Source organism: Bubalus kerabau, chromosome 2, assembly GCF_029407905.1.
Source record: "Bubalus kerabau isolate K-KA32 ecotype Philippines breed swamp buffalo chromosome 2, PCC_UOA_SB_1v2, whole genome shotgun sequence".
Lineage (NCBI taxonomy): Eukaryota > Metazoa > Chordata > Mammalia > Artiodactyla > Bovidae > Bubalus > Bubalus kerabau.
This window is the reverse complement of record NC_073625.1, coordinates 18685364-18702932: the sequence shown is the minus strand read 5'-3', so window position 1 is coordinate 18702932 and position 17569 is coordinate 18685364. Positions and strand designations below refer to the sequence as shown.

The window sequence follows — 17569 nt, the reverse complement described above, 5'->3', positions numbered from 1 at the left end:
TCGTGTCCGACTCTTTGCGACCTGTGGACTGTAGCCCACCAAGCTCCTCCGTCCATGGGATTCTCCAGGCAAGAATACTGGAGTGGGTTGCCATTTCCTTCTCCAGGGGATCTTCCCGACCCAGGGATTGAACCCAGGTCTCCCACATTGCAGGCAGACGCTTTAACCTCTGCGCCACCAGGGAAGCCCTTAAATACAAGAATACAGCCTCTGAGAAAACCTCCTGTAGAGACACAGAACTTCAGATCCAAGCACTAACATCAAAGATTTCAAAGGGAGGAAAGGAAGCCAGGTTGAAAGAAAAAGGGGGAGGAGGCAGGAGAGGGGGGGCGAAAGTACCTCAACACAACTATTATTACAAGTCAGAGATCTATGAAATTTCAAGCAAGTAAAATGTTCATTTAAAGTGTACCACAGTAACTCAATACGTTTTTGTTTAAAACAGAAAGTTTATTTGCTCAGTACACCAAGTAGAATGCAAGCACTATCATGACAAATATACAGAAATATGCAGATCAACATAAAACAGTAATTTAGTTTTAAAGAAGGGAAATCTCTTTAAATGTTATGACAACGTACTCCCAAGAATCCTTTTTTCAGTTAATTATACATTTCAATAAAATAAATGGTAATGAATTAAGTGGAAGTTAGCTTGTGAATTTTTCTTAAAAATAAAAATCCAACCCTATTAATCCATGCCAGTTAAACACTCTTAACTAAAATTTCCCAGTAAGTGCAAGAGATGGAGTTAGTTACCTTTTTTGCTTGAACAGTCCCAAGGAAAATGGTTACTACAAATACAGCAGGCAAACTGTTAAGACCGACCGATCTAGAACATAGTGTTGCACTAATTTCAGTCCCAAATTGTGCTGAACGCTCATCATTAGTATGGCACATTTTGGTCCATGATGTGGTTTAATGCCAAGACAGATCCCAATTTGTTACAGAAACACATAGATTACTGTTGCTTTTTTTGTTGTTTTTATATATATATATATATAGATATATATATATATATAAGCCAGATATACTTCCACATACAAAGGCAGGTTTTCCCAAGAGGGATTTACAGGAAGTAGTCTGGGGTGCGCCGGGTCACATGAGGCTCTCCACGACGAGGTGCTGGGTCAAACTGAAGGCTATAAATGGCAAAAAAAAAAAAAAAAAAAAGAAAAAAAGAAAGCAATTGGTTACAGGTTTTGACTTTGCAGGCATACAAATCAATTAAGAACAAGACGTTGAGGCAGAAAGAGCAGTGCTCGTCTCCCACCTTTTCTGTGTTGTGACCCTGGGTAGTCACTGCAGGTGTTCTCTTCCATAAAACCAGCTCACTGAGCCACAGTGAAGATTTAAGCTAACAAGCTGTCTGGCTCACGTCTGACATAAGAGGTCTGTAATATTATCATCAGTTGAATGGAAGCAATGAGAGCAGACATGCTTGTTTTAGATTTTAAGGGAAAAGCATTCAGTCTTTCACTATTAAGAATGATGAAATTAGCTATGGGGGTTTTGTAGATGACCTTTATTAGGATGGGAAAGTTCCCTTCTTTGACTAGGTGAGTGCAGCTGACCCTTGAACGAGGTAGGGGTTGGGGTCCCGACCCTCTGCAGTTGAAAATCCGAGTATAACTTATAGTCAAGCCCTCTGTATATGTGGTTCCTACCTGTGGTTACAAGGATCCTGTAATACTAGTGTTAGAGAACTAAAACAGGAAACCACATATAAGTGGACTCATGCAGTTCAAATCTGTGTCATTCAGGGGTCAACTGTATTTGTATTGTGAATTTTGACAAATGGCTTTTTCTGGCCTTACTGAGACGATCATGTGGTTTCTGTCCTTTGTTAATATGGTTTATTATAAGAACTGATTTTCCTATTTTGAACCAACTTTGCATTCCTAGGATAAATCCCACTTGGTCAGTGTATAATCCTTTTTATATACCGCTGGACATGGTTACTATTTTGTTGCACATTATTGCATCTATATATGCATCAAGACTCTAGTCTGTAGTTTTCTTAAAATGTCTTTGATTTTGGTATTAGGGAAATATCTTTAAAGAATGGGTGGGGAAGTAATCCTTCCTCTTCTGTTTTTTTGGAGGTGTTTGTGCAGGCTTTTCCTTTTAAAAAAGGTGCTAATTCCTTTTTTTAATCCTCTGGTCAATTCACAACTGAAGCCAACTGGGCTTGGGCTTTTCTTAGTAGGAAGTCCTAAAATTATTAATTCAATTTCTTCACTTGCTTCAGGTTTATTGAAGTTTTCTGTTTCTACTAAGTCAGTCTTGGTAGTTTTTCTTTTTGTCTTTCTAGGAATTCATCCATTTTATCCTACTTACCTAATTTGCCCCCATACAGTTATTCCTTGTATTCCCTTACAATTCTTTTTATTTCAGTAAGCTTGTGTGGATTTTGCTAATGTTGGGTGTTCACTCTTTTTTTTTCCTGGCCAATCTACTTAAGGCTTTTCAATTCTATCAATAAGAAACAACGTTTGGTTTCACTGGTTTTCAGTATTTTTCTATTTGATTTTATTTCCACCACTTACTTTATTTCCTTTCATATGCTTGCACTAACTTTAACTTGCTCTTCTTTTTCTAGGTCCATAAGATGTAAAGATAGGTTATGGAGGCTGGATTCAGAGATGAGGGTACCAGCACGAGTGAGTTCTGGTGAGAGCCCTCTTCTGGGTTACAGACTGTCAACTTCTAATTCTACTTGATTTCTAACATAGGCATTTACAACCATAAATTTCTCTGAAACATTGCTTTCCCTGGGATATCCCGTACGTTTTGGTACACTGTGTTTTCATTTTCACTCATCTCATTTTCTTTTTGACTCTACCTGAAAGGTTATTTAGGAGTGACTTTATTTCTACCTATTTACACATTTTCCTAGTTTTTCTTTTGTTATTGATTTCTAATTCATCCAACCATGTTTGGAGAATATATTTTGTATGGTCCCATTCTTCTTAAATTTACTGAGGCTTGGCTTATAGCCATGCACATGTTCAGTACTGGACAATGTTCCAGGCGTGTTTGAGAAGACTGTTCTGCTGTTGCCAGGTGGAGAGTTCTGTAGATGTGAGGGAAAATGTTTCTCAAGCCCTCTATTTTCTTGCTGGTCTTCTGTGTACTTCTGTTACTGCCAAGTGGCATAATGAAGTCTCCAGCTATTGTTGAATTGTCTGATTCTCAGTTCTGTTCGTTTTGCTCCATGGATTTCAGGGCTCCACTATCAAGTGCATATCTTTGTGACACATTTCCCTAACAGTCAGACTCTTGATCACTGTGAAATGTACTTCTTAACGTCTAGTAACAATTTTTGTTTTGAAATGTTTGGCCTGATATTAGTATATCCAGTTCAGCACTTCTGTGGTTCCTATTTGCATGGCATATCTTTTCTCATCATGCATCTTTTAATCTATTCATGTTTTTGAATATAAATTATATTTCCTATAGACATTATAAAGCTAGATATTTAAAAAAACACCAACTTGATAATTTCTGCCCTTTGATAGCATTGTGTTGATGACTCATTCAGTGCTACTGATATCGACTGGATTTATACCTGTCATTTTCTTTTTTAAAATTATGCCTTTTGTTTCTTGGTTCCTGCTCTCACTGCATTCTTTGTAGTAAAATATTACTTTCTAACATACTATTTAAATTCCATAATAACTGTACACTTATTTTTAGTAGCAGTTGCTCTAGAACCTAGACTATACAACTTGCAAAATTCTACTTCAGATTTGTAAATTCTAGTGAATTAAGAGGTGTTCATTCCTAGATAGCATATAGCTCCTTTCCATTTCTACTTCCTTTTTTTTGCTACTGATGTTATACATATATATATATATATGTTACAAACCCCTAAATTATATATACTATATAATTAGTATACTATGTAATTACTATTTTACACACTCTTACAACCTTAAGCTGAGACAGGAGAGTGAGTATATATTTATAGATTTTGTTAAATATCTTCCTCATTTTTTCTTCATATACTTCCTTTAATTCAAATTTACCATCTGGTGGCCCTTACTTTAGTACAGCTTTGTTCCCCCCCACCTCTTTGTGCTGTTACTGTCAAATCTACATTTCTGTATATTCCATTTCTTATAAGTTCAACTATACTATAAATACATCCATACTGTGTCATGCAGCTGATTTTTAAATTCATTAAGAAGATGCAATCACTATTTTCTGTGTGTAGCAGACTTACTGTCTGGTGTCCCTTGCTTTCAGCCTGAGGTGTATCTTATATGGCAGGTCTGCTAGCACGGAATTCTCTCCGTTTCTGTTTATCTGAGTATGCCCTTTTTGCATTCATTTTGAAGTTGTGCTGGATATGACCTGGATTTTTTTTTATTTTTAGCACTTTAAGAATGTTTCATTGCCTTTCTGAGGCAATGTCAGCTGATTACTCCATTGAGGTACTCTTTTGTAAGTCATTTTTCTCTTACTGTTGCCAGGATTTCTTCTTTTAGACTCTCAGAATTTTGACCGTGATGTCTGACTACACCTGTGTCCATACAGCCTAGTAACTGACCACAGCCTTCTTTTCTCCCAGTTGTGATGATCTCAGGAAAGCTCTTCTTCTCTTTTCCTGGTTTTATCTGTTAAAGTTCTCCTTGCTTTCCTCTTTTGCTTATTGCTACTAATATTGTGGGAGCTATGAGAGCCTTCTTCATTGGTCTCCACCATATTACCCATTGTCTTCAACACAATACTTAGGCTTGCAATTCTTGACCCTCGGTTCTAAGTAAGGTCAGTCCCCTCAGGCAAAGGTGAGGAACTTTTTCTTGCATCTTTCTGAACAGAACTTTTATTTCACTGTTAAGAGATGCAGGCAGGTATGAAGGTCCACTTCTTAGTGGCATCCCCTGTTCTACAGCAGGTGCTGGCAAGAACCAGGGATACAGCATTCTCTACTCCTAACGTGCCCAACTGGAATACAGCCTCCAACCTAGGACCAGGAAGGGGAAAGGAGTCTCAGCCTGACTGACTGAACAGAACTGGAATGGGGAGGCTGAGATATGCTAGCATCTGCCTGTGTCGGGGAAGAAGCCCTGTCTTCTTGGCCACACCTACGGAGTAGCTTCTGTACCAGGGATCTGGAAACAGGAGAGAACACACTGTGACTCAAATTCCACAGAGTCAGGTGTTATGCTGAGAGTCAGCAGATCTTCTAGAATCAGTGTGTATACATTTGCTGTATACATTTAGGACAAATCTCAAAAACGTGAAATAACAGTTTAATGTAACATTCTCCAGTCCAATAGTGGTTTCTGTTGGGGAGAGGATTTGCCATGTTTCTTGGCCCACTAATCCAAAATCAGAAATCTTCTACCTCTAATTTTCATAATCTACATTATAGTTCTCCTTTTAAAAGTGATTCCATACAATTAAAAATTAAAGGTACTTACAAGGAATATTTCAAAGTGTCATCTAATTCCATGATAGCAGCCTGGTTCCCACAACGATAACAGTAATTGGGTGCACTGAAAATGGTAACCACGTTCCGATCGTGACACCAATTGTATCCCTGCAACGTTAAAAAAATAAAAAACAACCCATCAAAATCAGTATTTCACCATAACACTGTTATGTTGACAGATGAAACCTTTATTCTGTGCATCACCTGATGTGGTGTCCATCTTTTATACTAGACATCTGCACTGAGGCTCACCTGTGGACACAGGGTTCTCTTACTTAGGGCTCAGTACCTTTTCCTGCTTGGTCTATGTTTGACATCAGGGCTAGGATGTGTATTCAGATTTCTCCCACAGTGATGGAAGAGGTCTCAATTCCTCCTCATAAATTATGTCAACTTTTGCTTTATGAATTTTGACTCTATTACTAGGTAAATTAAAATTTAGAATTATTCCCTCCCGTAGAACCAGATCAGTTTTCATCAGTGAAGACTTCTTTTTATTTATAAGTATCTAAAGCCTTGCTCATATTATTAGTTATACTTTGGATAATTATCTAATTGATACACTGATACACCATTTCCCATCCCTGTACTTCTGGTCTATGGTATCATTATGTTTTAGATAAATCCCAAATCACAGATGAATTTTGATTATGTATCCAATCTGAAGGTCTCAGTATTTTAGGGAAGTACAAATTTTCATCCATTCACATTCCTTATGATGACTGATAGAATTAGGTTTATGTTTACCACCTGCATTCATGTTCTTTATTTAACATGCTGTTACCCTACCTGACTCTATTGGATTAGTGAAGTTTTCTCTAAGATCTTGAAGCCACTCCCTAATGGTTTGGAAGGATTATATTCTATTTATATTCCTTTAGTGTTTAAAAAAAATAGTAACATCATGGTAGAGAAATCTGGCAGGCACCACCTTAACTAAGTGATGCAAGTTAATGCCACCGGCAGTGGGACGATCTCATGCCCGGCTATGACGTGCCGAGAAGGACGCAAGCATCATGTCATACTCTGATACGCCCGCCAAAGATGCCTGTCCTGAATCATAAGGAAACATCAGCCAAACCACAAACGAAGGCGATTTCTACAAAACTCTTATAGTCTTCAAAAATGTCAAGATTATCCAAAACAAAGAAAATCTGAGGAATTTTGTCCACGTCAAAGGGGACTGAATACAGCATGAGCCTGGATTAGACTTACACGCACAAATATAGTTAAATTTTGCTATAAAAAATTTAACTATAAAAGGACACTGGTGAGATAATAAAAATTTGAATAAACTATTTAGATAATAGTACTTTCTCAATGAAAATTTCCGGACTGTGATAACTATACCATGGTTATTTAGGAGAAAGTCCTTATTCTTACAAACTACACATGGAAATTTGGATGTAAAGGAGCATTTCACCTGCAACTGACATTCGAACAGTTCAAAAGTCAGGGGAAAGGGGAACAGGAAGGGAGAGACAGAATGATGAAGCAAACATTAAAGTATACTCAAGGAATCTGAGTGTAGGATACAAAGGAATTTTTTTGTTACCATTTTTTGCAACTTTTCTCTAAGTCTTAAAGTGAGTTACAGTTTTGCTCTGGTCAACAATATTTTCCTTACTTGCTAAAACCAGCCAAGTTTTTTCTCCTTTCCTTTAGGTAATGGGGAGGGATGTTTCTGACACTCAAGTCATGAAGCCTCATCGAAACACTTATTGGAAGCAGAGATCATCATCCCATAGGAGAAGCACATACCTCCATTACAAGTTGGTGAGCGCGAGAAACCAGTGTGAGACCATTAGCATGGTTAAACGTTTCAGAAATATCTTGTCCAAATGTGTAGCCAGCACCACGTGGTGAAATACCCCACCCACCACGATCATCTGGATCTGACCATAACAGATCACACATCGGGCCCTAGCAAGGAAAATGGAGTACATAACATACATTATTAGCACTCATATGTGACTAATCTAGGGTTACCACATGTGGTTATATTTCTTTCTTTTTCATTAAAATTAAGTTTAAGTTTACCTCATGTGGAACTTCTTGTAAACGATCCAGGGCTCTTATATGATCCAGTGTATCTATGGATGGAGAGAGGCCACCATGGAGGCAGAATATCTGTTTAGGAATTTAAAAAAAACGAACTTGTTTTATTAAATGCTAAGTGTCAACCTTAGTAGCTTTTCTTTTCAAAATAATCTTTCATAATGTTCATAGTGGAAAATTTTATAAAATACAATGAAAAAAATCAGAAAACATTATCAGAGAAAGCAGTTAATATTCAAATATATTTCTTCTGTCTTTTTTCTTTATAATCCTAGGTATTTTATGTAGTGTGTTTCTGCTTTCTCTAGAATGCAATTTCTGTGCTTGTGACCACCCACTATTACCTTTTCTGTTGGTTACTGCTGACAGATAAAAATTTAAAATTTCTCTTACAGCAAAGATCCTACTGATGCCTGTTAATGATTCTAATATAACAGCCTGTCAGTTTCTAAGAGTTTTCTGAGTACATAATCATGTTATTTTCAAATAACAAAATCATAATTTTGTTATTTTCTTCTCAAATGTTTGGGCTTCCCTTGTAGCTCAGCTGGTAAAGAATCTGCCTGCAATGCGCGAGACCTGGGTTTGATCCCTGGGTTGGGAAGATCCCCTGGTGAAGGGAAAGGCTACCCAATCCAGTATTCTGGCCTGGAGAATTCCATGGACTGTAGAGTCCATGGGGTCACAAAGAGCTGGACATGACTGAGCGACTTTCACTTTCACTTCTCAGTGTTTATACCTTTTAATTTTTTTTTTTTTTTTTTTTTTTACAGCTCAGTGCATTAGCTAGGACTTCCAAAAACAACATTGAAAAATAAAAGATTTGGTGGGAGGGAGGGGAGACAGTACTCCCAGGTCCAGCCTCCAGGGATTCTTAGTCAGAGATAGTAATAATAAAGTTTTAGAGGACACTTTCCTCCTGATTTTGAAGAGGTTTCTGATGTTTTGCTGATAAGTATAGTCAGTCGGAGAAGGCAAAGGCACCCCACTCCAGTACTTTTGCCTGGAAAATCCCATGGATGGAGGAGCCTGGTGGGCTGCAGTCCATGGGGTTGCTAGAGTCGGACACGACTGAGCGACTTCCCTTTCCCTTTTCACTTTCATGCATTGGAGAAGGAAATGGCAACCCACTCCAGTGTTCTTGCCTGGAGAATCCCAGGGACGGGGGAGCCTGGTGGGCTGCAGTCTATGGGGTCGCACAGAGTCGGACACGACTGAACCGACTTAGCAGAAGCATAGTCAGTGGGTTTTTTTTTTTTTAATCCAGTTAATGCTATTTCACTCCTTAATTGAGCTTCAAAGATACAGCACGTCATTCAGATGGTTTTGGTCTGATTTTATCTTTCTGTGCTTGCCATGTCTGATGTTATATTGGGGCTATACTAGCTTTACAGAGTGAGTTTTAAGCTCTCCATCTTTTCCTAAGCTCTAAAACATGGAAATGTTGTATTTCTTAAAGGTTTGGTAGACTCTGCCTATAAAACTATCTAGATCTGGTAACTCCTCAGTTTTTTCTTAGCCTGGTAGTTATTTACACTCATCTAAATTCTTTGAAGCCGTTTAATAATATTCTGCTATAATAAATTTAACCTATCTTTTCAACTTTATTGAAGTAAAGCTATACCTGTGATATGCAAGTACCTCCATACTTAACAGTAATGCTTTATTTTTCAATCCCAGTGTTTTATGCCACCTCCTCCTCTTTTTCTGGATCAGTTTTTACTATTATGTTTCCCAAATAGACTTTTCAAACCTTGCTTTTGGCTATATTCATCAACTCTGTATTTGTTGGTATCCATTTCTGCTTTTATTTTGAATTAACCCTTTAAATTTATTTAGTGTTTCACTCTTTGAATTAAATGTTTATTTTACATTTCTATTTTTCTACAGATAAAATGTGATTTATAAATAAATGCATTTCCCTGCATTGCATCCCTTACTACATCTAAAAGTTTCAGTTTGCACCATATTTCCACTTGGTCATCTGGAAATACTTTTTATCTTATGAGTGTTAGTAGAAGACTGAAAGTTTCCAAGGAGGGAGATTTGTCCGATTACTTAGAATCAGACTGCCGCTTAATGCATGGTGTATAAATAGATGGATCAATAGGTAGAAAGGGAAGCAGGAAGGTGAAGAAGGATGAAAGAAAGGATTTGCTGTCTCACATAAAACTCACCCAACGCCCTGTTCTGAAACTTTAAGGGAAAGACACAGACAAGGCCAGGGAGATGCAGAAAGAATGTCACAGAAACCTAGCCCCTAAATTACTAATAAGAAAGCTTTTATCCACCCCCGCATACATACCTGTCCATCTACTAAAGCTGTAAGTGGCAGATAATCAAAGAGATCTGTAAAATATTTCCAAACATTGGCATTTCCATACTTTCGCAGACATTCGTCATAAAAGCCATAAACTTGGGTAATTTGTCGGCTTTCGTGGTTTCCTCTCAGTATTGTAATGCGCTCTGGATAACGCACCTGGAGGGAAGGAAAAGGAACCCATGGTATACCTGGTAGCTACTAGCGTTAGTTAAGCACATTAACCTCTGACCCGCTTCATTTAATGGCCAATACATTAAATGTTAATTCTTTCTCAGAATAAAAAACTGTCTTACTCATCCCAGGTCCCCTCTTGATTACTTTGAAATATTTTTTTATGGTCATCTTTCTTCATTACTAGGTACTCATACTCCCCTCGCTGGAATTCCTTATTTAACCGATATTTGTACCTGATTCTTTGTCTCTAACACTTTCTCATACTCATATTATCATTAGTCTTCCCAGTGTTTCCAGAACACTATAACTTTTTAATGCTCAGTGGACACAGACCAGAGATCTGGACTTGAGATAAACTCTACACTCTTCCTCCTTTTTCCCACAAGGAAGAATGTATTTGCTAACAAAACACAAAAACAGGCTCTGAAAAATCTGGGCAAAATTTCAAATGTATTTATAGCTTCCTTTCCATGACAGAACATAGAGATGTACTTTATGGCATAATTTTTAGTTAGGAATGTGTCTGATAAGTATGAAAAAGCATCAGATTCTGTAAACCAAAAAGCTGCAAGTGCATACTTCATATATATTTACTAAGCAACCACTGTGTGTCCAACACTGAGCACAGAGTTCAAAGCTAGATGCCAGTTCCACAGAAATATATGAATTCTGCTGGATGGGGACTAATTTCATTTAAGGAAGGATGAGAAATAAATAAAATAAGGCAATAAACCACTATGTGACATAAATAAGGGATGTGAGAGCAAGTTTCACGATAATCTAGAGTAAAAAGAGGAAGGCTACCATGGAAGCAGTAGGACTTGAGCCGAGTTGTGAGAGGGGTAGGAAATAAGAGAGACTAATCTTCTGAAGAAATCAGACAAGGAAATATTTGGAGACAGACAGCACATTTAAACTCTCTGATTTGAGGCAAAAAGTTTATGCTACCAACTCTGAGCAGCAAATTCAGGCTAGACAGTAGAGGATCAGTCAAGGAGTGTAAGCTTGATTCTAAAGGTAAGACAAAATCATTGAAGAGCTGGGAACACTGAAATAAGATGAAAGTTAAATAGAGATTTAATCTGGCAGCATATGCAAGGTAGATTTGGAGGGGTCAGGTCTTGGAGACAGAAATGTAGGTTACCACATTACTGTACTAATTAAAATATTACTGTACTAATTAAAGTGACATGATGAAGATATGCATTAAATGACAGTAAAAATAGAAAAGACACAGGAATAACAGATTTCTCAAGGCAAGAATTTTAAAAATTCAGTATCAATTAACTATATATGCGGGATAAGTTGACTAAAAATGATTCCAAGACTTCAGCTATGGATTACTACCTATAGAAATAATTTACCAGAAGTAGGCAAGAGATGTTTAATGCATCATTTCCATATCTTTCTCCCAAAAGATGTAAAATCAACTATTATTTTAAGGGGCTATAAAATGAATGGATCATAAACTAGAACATTATGATATGCAATGCCCAGTCTGTCTTTTGCTGATTTAAAGCTTGGGGGAAAAAAATGAATTTCTTTAGTCATACCTTTAATGCCACAAGAAGAGTTACCGTTTCCACAGAATAATAACCTCTGTCTACATAGTCACCCATGAACAGATAGTTTGTATCTGGTGACTTCCCACCGATTCTGAAGAGTTCCATAAGATCATGGAATTGACCATGCACATCTCCACAGACGGTAACAGGACAACGGACTTCTTGTACATTTGATTCTTTTGTTAAAATTTCCTTAGCCTGTTAAAGAAATGAAATCAACAATTAAAAAAAAAGATTCTATCACAAATCTGAAGGCATCATTTCTTGTCTATTTAAGAAAATGTGGAGAAAAAAATCAACTGAAATGTGCATTATAAAATCATAAACTAAAACCACAAGAGGATACCACTGTACACATCGTAGAATTATAAGTGTTTTTGAGGATGTGGAGAAACTGGGAACGTTCACACAGTGTTGGTGGGAATCTAGAACGGTATACCTGCTGTCGAAAACAGTCCAGCAGTTCCTCCCAGTGTTACATACAGAACTACCGTGTGATCCAGCAATTCATCCCTAGACAGACACTCGAGAAGTGAAAACTGCAGCTGACACATGTTCATGGCAGCATTACTCACAATGGACAAAAAGCGGAAACCACCTCAACGTCCATTAACTAATGAATAAATAATGGTATTATTTGTTCAGTGGAGTATTATTCAATAATAAAAGCAATGAAAGACTGATTACACGCTATTAACTTTGAAAACATACTGAGTGAAAGACAGTCACAAGTGGTCATATTGGATGACTCCATGGATGTGAAATGTTCAGAACAGACAAATCTACAAAGAGAGAACATCAGGGCTGCCTAGGGCTGACGGGTAATAACTAAGGGGTATGAGATTTCTTCTAGGGTAATAGGGCGGTGATGGATGCACATATCTATGAATGTACTAAAAGCCAGTGAACTGAACACTCAAAATCAGTGACTTGTATGGTATAGAAATTTCATCTCAAAGCTGTTTTTTTTTAATGAACAATATTATTTATAGATTACAAATATCAATATTAAAGAAAAAGTCACAATTATTCAAATTCTTTCACAAACACCTTACACCAACTCATAGGACAATTTTCAACTTCTTTATTTCAACTATTCTATATTTAATAACTCAAGTTACTGTTCAGAGGCCCTAAAGTACAGAATTTATATATAAACAGTGACAAATTAAATATATTGACTAAGTTCAAGTTCATGACACCTTACTTATCTAACAACTTTTCCTAATAAGAGCCCAGAATCAGAAAGTAAATGAAAAAATCCTCTGAAGTAATGAGCAGATATGGTAAAAGTATATGTACCAACTGAGACATGAGCTCCCTGCTGCCCAGTCAGTCACTGGGATGGGGCAAGGAGGAGGGCAGAGCTGCTACAAGGTGTAATTCCAATTAGCACCGAAGGGAATTTGAGATTATCAAGTATCTCCTATGAGGTTTGACAAATGGCTCAGAAATGTCCAAGTTCACAAATGAAACAGCATTTTTATCAAGTTTAGTCCATAAAAATAGCTTCCTAATTTTGTTCAGGAAAAAAAAAATCAAACTGAGGAACATAAATCAGAATTCAGTTGGACCTGATGTCTATTTTTTTTTTTTCGGCTGTGCCGGCTCTTTGTGGTGCACAGGCTGAGTTACCCCGGGGCTTGTGGGATCTTACTTCCTCAACCAGGGATCAAACCCATGTCCCCTGCATTGGAAAGTGGTCAACCGCTGGACCACCAAGGAAGTCCCTGGACATGATGTCTTGTATTTATTATTACTGGGAAAAACCCTCAACATTCAGCTGATGGTTCCAAATCTAAACAGGAAATCTCCTTCATATACAAACACTATCTTCAGTACCTTATTTTAAACATGGAAATAAAAAGCACCAAAATGTAAATATTATCCAATTCAGCTGTTCTTTTAAGGACATATGGTTATCTTAACCCAGCACAGGTTTTATAAAACTATGAAGATGAGTTAAGAGACATGATTCACAGTGTGTGTTTGCTTTACATTAGTAGCAATACTTCCTGAGGTTTTATCTTCATACAATGAAGTACTTCATCAGGCCAGACAAATTTTTATCTTTACAGTATAGATCCCTGATGTTTCTAAATGATTTATAATTCACACCCTTTATTATAAAGTGCTCTTATTCTGCGATCACTCTGGGTCCCTTCAAGCAAAGGGTGGGCTGGCCTGGCAGAAGTTAAGTATAAAGTTCACCTGACAGCTAGAATTCTCAATGTACAAATCTCTGTGTGTCAGGGGTCCCCCAAAGCGCCCCAGGTTTGCTGGTGATTCACAAAGACGATCCACAGAACTCAGCACACAGGTGTACTCACAGCTATGACTTACGACAGTAAAAACAGACACAGCACAATCACCAAAAAGAAAAGGCCCAGAGGCACGGCCCTGAGCAAATCAAGGGCAGGCTTCTCCAGGCGGAGCTGCACAGAACACACCTGAGGCCCGTGTGCAACCTGCCCGTTACAGGGAAGCTCTTCAGCCTCGGCGCCCAGACGGGGAGCTGGTCCCTCTGCTGCTGCTGCTGCTAAGTCGCTTCAGTCGTGTCTGACTCTGTGCGACCCCATAGACAGACGCCCACTGGATTCCCCCATCCCTGGGATTCTCCAGGCAAGAACACTGGAGTGGGTTGCCATTTCCTTCTCCAATGCATGAAAGTGGAAAGTGAAAGGGAAGTTGCTCAGTCGTGTCCGACTCTTTGCGACCCCATGGACTGCAGCCTACCAGGCTCCTCCGTCCGTGGGATTTTCCAGGCAAGAGTACTGGAATGGGGTGCCATTGCCTTCTCCACTAGACATTCAAAGAAAACCATGTGTCCAGCATAAATCACACTGTTTGCATGAACGGTTTAGGCACAGTGAGCCATTCTCAACAGGGAATGGTGCGAAGCCTCCCCAAATCCAAGCTTCCAGACACCAACGGCAACCTTGACACCCAGCCTTTAAACAGACAGTGGTCTCGGGGCTGCTATGCCAACTCTTTTCTGTACACTGTGTAACTCTGCATGTAATTCTCATGAGTGTTTCTTTAATGTGACTTAGTACTCAAAGCTTAATTATCTCTACGACTCTGATAGGGGCTTCCCTGGTGGATCAGTGGTAAAGAATACTCCTGCCAATGCAGGAGACACAGGAGACTCAGATTCTATCCCTGCATGGGGAAGATCCGCTGGAGGAGGAAATGACAACCTGCTTCAGTATCCTTGCCTGGGAAATCCCATGGACAAAGGAGCCTAGCAAGCTACAGTCCATGAGGGCGCAAAGAGTTGGACATGACTGAACATGCGTGAAGACTGATGATAGTTCGGTTCAGTTCAGTCGCTCAGTCATGTCTGACTCTTTGAGACCCCATGGCCTGCAGCACGCCAGGCTTCCCTGTCCATCACCAACTCCCGGAGCTTACTCAAACTCATATTCATCAAGTCGGTGATGCCATCCAACCATCTCATCCTCTGTCGTCCCCTTCTCCTCCTGCCTACAATCCCTCCCAGCATCAGGGTCTTTTCAAATGAAACAGCTCTTCGCATCAGCTGGCCAAAGTATTGGAGTTTCAGCTTCAACATCAGTCCTTCCAATGAACACCCAGGACTGATCTCCTTTAGGATGGACTGGTTGGATCTCCTTGCAGTCCAAGGGACTCTCAAGAGTCTTCTCCAAAACCCACAGTTCAAAAACATCAATTCTTCAGAACTCCGCTTTCTTTATAGTCCATCTCTCACATCCATACATGACCACTGGAAAAACCACAGCTTTGACTAGCTGGACCTTTGTTGGCAAAGTAATGTCTCTGCTTTTTAACAGGCTATCTAGGTTGGTTGCCTTCTTCCAAGGAGCAGGCATCTTTTAATTTCATGCCTGCAGTCACCATCTGCAGTGACTTTGGAGCCCCCAAAAATAAAGTCTGACACTGTTTCCCCATCTATCTCCCATGAAGTGATGGGACCAGATGCCATGATCTTAGTTTTCTCAATGTTGAGCTTTAAGCCAACTTTTTCACTCTCCTCTTTCACTTTCATCAAGAGGCTCTTTAGGTCTTCTTCACTTTCTGCCATAAGGGTGGTGTCATCTGCATATGTGAGGTTATTGATATTTCTCCCGGCAATCTTGATTCCAGCTTGTGCTTCTTCCAGCCCAGCATTTCTCATGATGTACCCTGCATATTAGTTAAATAAGCAGGTGGACAATATACAGCCTTGACGTACTCCTTTCCTGATTTGGATCCAGTCTGTTGTTCCATGTTGTTCCCTGTTGCTTCTTGACTTGCATACAGATTTCTCAGGAGGCAGGTAAGGTGGTCTGGTATTCCCATCTCTTGAAGAAGTTTCCATAGTTTGTTGTGAGCCACATAGTCAAAGGCTTCAGCACAGTCAATAAAGCAGAAATAGATGTTTTTCTGGAACTCTCTTGCTTTTTTGATGATCCAACAGATGTTGGCCATTTGATCTCTGGATCCTCTGCCTTTTCTAAAACCAGCTTGACCATCTGGAAGTTCACAGTTCAGGTACTGTTGAAGCCTGGCTTGGAGAATTTTGAGCATTACTTTGCTAGCGTGTGAGATGACTGCAATTGTGTGGTAATTTGAACGCTCTTTGGTATTGCTTTCTTTGGGACTGGAATGAATTCTGACCTTTTCCAGTCCTGTGGCCACTGCTGAGTTTTCCAAATTTGCTGGCATATTGAGTGCAGCACTTTCACAGCATCATCTTTTAGGATTTGGAATAGCTCAACTGGAATTCCATCACCTCCACTAGCTTTGTTCGTAGTGATGCTTTCTAAGGCCCACTTGACTTCACATTCCAGGATGTCTGGCTCTAGGTCAGTGATCACACCATCGTGATTATCTGGATTGTGAAGATCTTTTTTGTACAGTTCTTCTGTGTATTCTTGCCACCTCTTCTTAGTATCTTCTGCTTCTGTTAGGTCCATACCATTTCTGTCCTTTATCGAGCCCATCTTTGCATGAAATATTCCCTTGGTATCTCTAATTTTCTTGAAGAGATCTCTAGTCTTTCCCATTCTATTGTTTTCTCTATTTCTTTGCATTGATCGCTGAGGAAGGCTTTCTTATCTCTCCTTGCTATTCCTTGGAACTCTGAATTCAAGTGGGTATATCTTTCCTTTTCTCCTTTGCCTTTCACTTCTCTTCTTTTCATAGCTATTTGTAAGGCCTCCTCAGACAACCATTTTGCCTTTTTGCATTTCTTTTTCTTGGGGATGGTCTTGATCACTTCATCAGGTATGACCTAAATCAAATCCCTTACGATTATACAGTGGAAGTGACAAAGATTCAAGGGATTAGATACAATAGACAGAGTGCCTCAAGAACTATGGACGAAGTTTGTGGCACCGTACAGGTGACAGTGATCAAGACCATCCCCAAGACTCTGATAAGACCTAGTTAAAACTGTGAAGTGAAGTACTGTGGTGATGGAAAATGCCCCTTGGCCCAGATGCATCCAGGCAGACAGCTATTATTACTGCATGCACTGCTGTATTCCTATCCATTCAAACTTGTTTCGTTTCTCACCCACTTAAAACATTCTTCCTTGTTGCTATCAAATCAAATCTATGAACAGAACTGAGAAAATAAAAGTTTGGAAATGACATTCACATATAATTCTTTATTTTCACTCTACCTATGTTTAAGAATACAGAAAATGGAAATGTCAAGTCTTCCCAGCCCCTCAACAGGTGACATGCTATTGACATTTCTATTTCTGTGCTGGTGCCCATGACTGGAACCAAAATACCACAAAGCTACTGAATTTGGTTTTGGGATAGCCAGCATACAAATTCCTTTCCCCTCTATTTACACATAAATCATCTGCTATTAAAAAGTGATTACCTCTTACTCCTAGGCAAATTCATCTAAAGAAAGCCATAGAACAGAGTGATCTCTGAAAAAGATGAGATTAAATAAACCTCTAAATCCTATGAAAGTCACTCAGTCACGCCCGACTCTTTGTGACCCCAGGAACTATACAGTCCATGGACTTCT

General features: G+C 38.9%; 1 protein-coding gene across 3 annotated transcripts in view; it reads right to left on the bottom strand.

Annotated features, from left to right (window-relative positions):
- Positions 1-429: 429 nt before the first annotated feature.
- Positions 430-17569, bottom strand: part of PPP2CB (protein phosphatase 2 catalytic subunit beta) — a 23956-nt gene continuing 6816 nt past the window's right edge. For 2 of the 3 annotated variants that reach the window (XM_055567155.1, XM_055567156.1), the window contains exons 2-7: positions 11549-11758; positions 9804-9977; positions 7481-7570; positions 7202-7363; positions 5430-5548; positions 430-1139 (exon numbers count right to left, since the gene is read on the bottom strand). In XM_055567155.1, the coding sequence (XP_055423130.1) occupies positions 1067-1139; positions 5430-5548; positions 7202-7363; positions 7481-7570; positions 9804-9977; positions 11549-11758 (828 nt within the window). In that variant the 3' untranslated portion in view covers positions 430-1066. The remainder of the gene's footprint in view (positions 1140-5429; positions 5549-7201; positions 7364-7480; positions 7571-9803; positions 9978-11548; positions 11759-17569) is intronic. The other variant, XM_055567157.1, reaches the window with a different exon arrangement.